This window comes from Gigantopelta aegis, chromosome 7 (genome assembly GCF_016097555.1).
Source record: "Gigantopelta aegis isolate Gae_Host chromosome 7, Gae_host_genome, whole genome shotgun sequence".
Classification (NCBI taxonomy): domain Eukaryota; kingdom Metazoa; phylum Mollusca; class Gastropoda; order Neomphalida; family Peltospiridae; genus Gigantopelta; species Gigantopelta aegis.
The window spans coordinates 4,818,946-4,824,574 of record NC_054705.1 but is presented as its reverse complement, the minus strand read 5'-3'; the positions used below and the strand labels follow the sequence as shown (position 1 = coordinate 4,824,574).

Sequence of the window (5,629 nt, the reverse complement as noted above, 5' to 3'; positions counted from 1 at the left end):
AATCGCCATTGCGGTTATCAGAAGAGTTGAAGTAAAGATTGTGTCAACGTAACCAATGTATTTTCGTCTCTGTATGATACATTAGGCGCGAATGCGGGTGAGGAATGCAATATTCAGGTCAGAAGGAACAATATCTGGACAGGATATGGGGTACGACCTTATGTGGTGACCCACGATATCCAGTGCGAGCACATGTCACCTTTAAATGTTTTGCCTTCCTGCACCGCCTATACAAGCAGTGTCACTCACCGAAAACTCATGTAACGAACCGAAGCTTTTTTTCCCAATCACAAAATTCTAATAAATTATTATATTTCCCATTCGAAAAGATACATTGGTTAATATTGTTTAATCTATCTCTCTCTCTCTCTCTCTCTCTCTCTCTCTCTCTCTCTCTCTCTCTCTCTCTCTCTCTCTCTCTCTCTCTCTCTCTCTCTCTCTCTCTCTCTCTCTCTCTCTCTCTCTCTCTCTCTCTCTCTCTCTCTCTCTCTCTCTCTCTCTCTCTCTCTCTCCATTGGTCATACTACTCAGCTGAGAGTACGAACAGCAAATAAAACAAGCACAAACAAGATACATACCCATGAGTTCACATTTAAATACATGTGCGGCACAAACATATATTAAATTCACCATTTTCCCATTTCAAATAGATACCAATGATGAAATGAAAATAAAGACAAAAGAAATAAATTTTATTATAATGTTTTGTCCACGTCTTAATGTTCTTCGTTAGACAAAAGTAATCATTACCTAATTAAGTAATTACTAATCCCCATCCACAGCAGTCACGTCCCAACATGTATGACGTCATATTTAGCAGCTATTTAACAGTTCCTTTCTGATGACGAGTAATTGAAACACATAAAAGGATATTATATCTTAAAATTGTATTTAACTACATATATACTGTACACTTGTTTTCTTTTGTCGGTATCGTCAATATCATATATTAGGAATAAAACATGTATTATGCGAACCTCTGTATGTATGTATGTATGTATGCATGTATGTACATGTATGTACATGTATGTATATGTATATGTATATGTATATGTATGTATATACTCAATAAAAAAAGTTAAGTGCCACCCAATGTTAGCAACGTTATTCAAATTTGGACAGACATATTAGTAAAACGACGAAAGCTTTATACAAAACAACAACAGAATTGAATAAAGATATTTATTAGGAGTCAACAATAGAAAACAAGTCGTTGATTGCATCATATATGTGGTTGTCACGTGGGTATTAGGGAACCATGTCTGTGTGCAGGAAAAAGAAGGCTAACTGACCGTCAGCGCAAAATAAGGTGGACTAAGAAACAAACAGTGTTCCAGAAAGGTATCTAGCACTATCAGGATGTCCTAGAACCACCCAGCACTCGATAACGTGTGATGGATCCGTGTGCATTGATCACTGCCTATACCCTGCGCCTCATACTACGAATTAACCTCTGAATTGTTTGTTGTGGGACCAAAGCTCATTCCTGATATAAAGCAGCTTCAAAGTCTGCTACAATTTGAATTAGTGGATTCCAAGAATGTTCCACAATATCCGGACTGCAAGCTGGCCATGGTAGAGTCTCTATGGCCTCCCGTTGAAGAAACTCCACTACAGCCCTTGCTCTGTGAAGTCGAGCGTTGTACACAGGTCGACTTCTTATGAGATGGTTGTCGATCCAGTTTGCATTCATATGGAACACATCCCCATACCATTACTGATCCCCACCACCTTGAAGGGTAGCTTGAACGTGTTTAGGAGCAAATCGTCTCTTATCCTGTCTCCAAACACGAACTCTGCCGTCAATAACCCGCAATAGCATCCTACACTCATCGGACCAATGGATCCTTCTCCAAGAAGCCGTCAATAACCCACAATAGTATCCTACACTCATCGGACCAATGGATCCTTTTCCAAGAAGCCGTCAGTAACCCGCAATAGCATCCTACACTCATCGGACCAATGGATCATTCTCCAATAAGCCGTCAGTAACCCGCAATAACATCCTACACTCATCGGACCAATGGATCCTTCTCCAATAAGCCGTCAGTAACCCGCAATAGCACCGTACACTCATCAGATCAATGGATCCTTGTCCAATAAGCCAAGTCCCAGCCCACTCAATTCCTGCACCAAACCAAACATTCACGGATATGTTTATCTCATCAACTGAGGACGTTTAGGAGGTCTACGAGCACGATGTATCGCAGCATTGAGACGATTTCTAACCGTCTGGACGGAGAGTCGTCTGTTGGTATTCCATTGATTCCTAAGTTCAGGTGCACTGCTGAAGGAGGCACGTCTTACAAGTCTTAGCCGATCTACACGGACAGTTGTTGTTGTAGGTCTTCCGGATCTTGGACGGTCCTTGACAGCATTAGTTTGGGCTTGTTTTTGTACCAATCTAGTGATAACACTACGGTGATACCCTAGCTGCCTTGCAATAGCCCTACATGACATTCCGCTATTTTTCATTCCAATTATTCCCCATCTCTCATCCGTAGACAGTCTACGCCTTGCCTTTTTACAATTTCAATAGATTTTTTTTAGCATTATAGACAATGGAAAAACGACAAACAAAAGTTGATTTGTGCACTTGTAGGACCACGTTATTTCGGTGCAACCTAGGGAACGTTAACAGGCCGCACGTGCTTTGCAGATTGAAATGTACACGAATGTATCATTGCTTGTAACACAAGTTAATTTTATTTTTAATTTTCCCTTCAAGCAAAAACATGATTCACATTAACAACAAAAACGACAACAAAAATGACGAGATTGGACGAGAATCATCTATATATACACAACAGACTCGTTTAGTTATTTGCGAAGTATTTTTAATTGTATGACATTCTGACAGCATTGATCAGGAATTGTAGATCATTTCTTACTGCTTAAATTGGTTATAGATGTCCTCTTCAGTCACTGAAATATGAAATAAATATTTGATATATACCTATATTTGTGTTAGTGTATTACTGAAATATAAAATTTTACCATAAACGGAACTGTGTTATAACGGTAAGATGTTTTCGACTAACAGGGTTGTTTTTGCGATTAAAATTACACATTAGATTCATTTTTCTTATTAATATGTTTTAATATGTTTGCCTTTTTTGTCTAATGTTTCTAGCAGCCATTGTTCCTTTCCATAATAAATAGTTTTCCGTACTATACGAAATGATTGGAATGTAAAATCAGTTTAGGCCTACTACATACATGAGGGCAATAAGAAACACCTTCTTTATAGATTTTTGTGACAGGAAAATGTATTTAATATGTACTTTGAGTTATAACAAACTCATGAGAGTCATTTTAGTACTCTGAATCTTCGTCACTGATGTTTAATACTTCACGCATGCGTTGTTTTCGCTTCCTATTTATTGCACGAGTTTATTTTGCGCAGGGGCGGGACGTAACCCAGTGGTAAAGCGTTCGCTTGGTGCGCGGTCGGTCTGGGATCGATCCCCATCGGTGAGCCCATTGGGCTATTTCTCGCTCCAACAAGTACACCATGACTGGCATGTCAAAGGCCGTGGTATGTGTTATCCTGTCTGTGGGATGGTGCGTATAAAAGATCCCTTGTTGCTAATCGAAAAGAGTAGCCCATGAAGAGACGACAGCGAGTTTCCTCTCTCAATATCCGTGTGTTCCTTAACCATATGTCTGACGCCATATAACCGTAAATAAAATGTGTTGAGTGCGTCGTTAAATAAAACATTTCCTTCCTTCTTCTTTAATTTGCGCAATAATATTTACCAACGACCGCATGCGATCGGGTGGCATGTTCTTGCGTAAAATAAACTTGTGCAATAAAGAGAACGCGAACACAATGCATGTGACGTTCTGTACTTACTACATACCTTATTTTAATGTTAAAAATCATACTAAGCGACAATCTGGTTTAACGTTTTATATACGATGTGACATAATTTGTCAGTGGTAAAAAGGCGCTAACTACAGTAGAAAAAGGAATTCCCCATTTATAAGTCCGATCCAGATCACACATATGAGTGATACAAGATACATTTATCACACGGTTTGAAATGTCTTTATAATCCATTAAAGGGTTGTGTAGGATATATCGTTGGTACTTTAATTTCTGATATCTATTGCGATATTCTCCTAGGAGATATCGCTTCTTTTGTTACGTCACTGAGTATATTTTAGCGCTAAACCTACCATTAGTGACGTCACGCCACTGTCGCTAGTTAACGGGTCTACCGCTGCCAAATTTGGTGACATTCAACCCACACTATTGACATTGTTTACAATTGTCGCAAATGAAAATAATGAAAATGGATGATAAAAGAGTACCACACTCGTGTCTTGTGATATAATACATTTTAAGCTCTCGTTTATAAAAGTATAAAAATCCTCGACAAGCCTCGGATTTCATATTTTTATCAACTCGTGCTGATAAATTATGGTATCACAAGACACTCGTGGAGTATCCTCTAAATATATTACTATGGAATGCTTAATGGTTGTGCATAATAATAATTGCAGGTGGATAGTCGATCGAACTATTAAATTACATATGAAATTGTGCCTCTTACACTACGTCCATTACACATTGACAATAACACTGGACTCGCTGTCAAACTGAACAGGCGTTTAATAATACTGCAATATTAGTTCAGTGAATACTGGTATATGAGTTTAATATTGTCATATGAGTTTGACACTGATAAATAACTTTATCACTGAGCTATGACGTTGGTACTGATAAGCGTGTCTACGTTAGTGAGTGAAGGAAGGAAATGTTTTATTTAACGACGCACTCAACACATTTTATTTTCGGTTATATGGCGTCAGACATATGGTTAAGGACCACCCAGATATAGAGAGAGGAAACCCGCTGTAGCCACTTTATGGGCTACTCTTTCCGAATAGCAGCAAGAGATCTTTTATATGCATCATCCCACAGAAAGGGTAGTACATACCACGGTCTTCGATATACCAGTCGTGGTGCACTGGCTGGAACGAGAATTAGCTCAATGGGACCACCGACAGGGATCGATCCCAGACCGACCGCGAATCGAGCGGGCGCTTTACCACTGGGCTACGTCCCGTCCCTTACCTTAGTAAGTGAATGCACCAAATGCCGGGAATTACAAGCACGTGCCGCCAAATTGTGAATAAGGCAATCTATGGGCATACAAAGTTAATAGCACATGCAACTGACAGAACACATCTGAAATTCCAACGGGGGTGGTTGCACAATAATTTTGTGAAATGTTCTTGAGTAGACTTCAAACTAATGCAATTTTGCATACATTCACTTGGTACACAGGAACGTTTTTCCGCTAAAATACCGATATAATATTAAATATATGAGTTTATTTCTGAGATATTAGTTTAATTAGTTTAATACCGTTATATGAGTTGATACTAAATAATACTTACGCTCACTGAGGTCACGGAGATTTCTTTCAAACTCCTGTACGGAGACACGGCCAGCTGTAAGAACAACAAGCGAACATCATTGTGAAAATTAATTATAGTGTGTAATACAGGAAGAACAAGAGGACAGCACTAACTATGTCATTATGTGGATCACGGGTCAGAAGAGGAACTACTTAAACTAGATGGGACAAACATATTGCACAGCATGTCCATGGGAGTA

At 39.0% G+C, this 5,629-nt stretch overlaps 1 protein-coding gene across 1 annotated transcript in view; it reads right to left on the bottom strand.

Annotated features, from left to right (window-relative positions):
* Positions 1-2,823: 2,823 nt before the first annotated feature.
* LOC121377744 overlaps positions 2,824-5,629 on the bottom strand; it is an 8,717-nt gene continuing 5,911 nt past the window's right edge. The window contains exons 4-5 of the mRNA XM_041505829.1: positions 5,410-5,463; positions 2,824-2,925 (exon numbers count right to left, since the gene is read on the bottom strand). Coding sequence (XP_041361763.1) covers positions 2,888-2,925; positions 5,410-5,463 — 92 coding nt within the window. The 3' untranslated portion in view covers positions 2,824-2,887. The remainder of the gene's footprint in view (positions 2,926-5,409; positions 5,464-5,629) is intronic.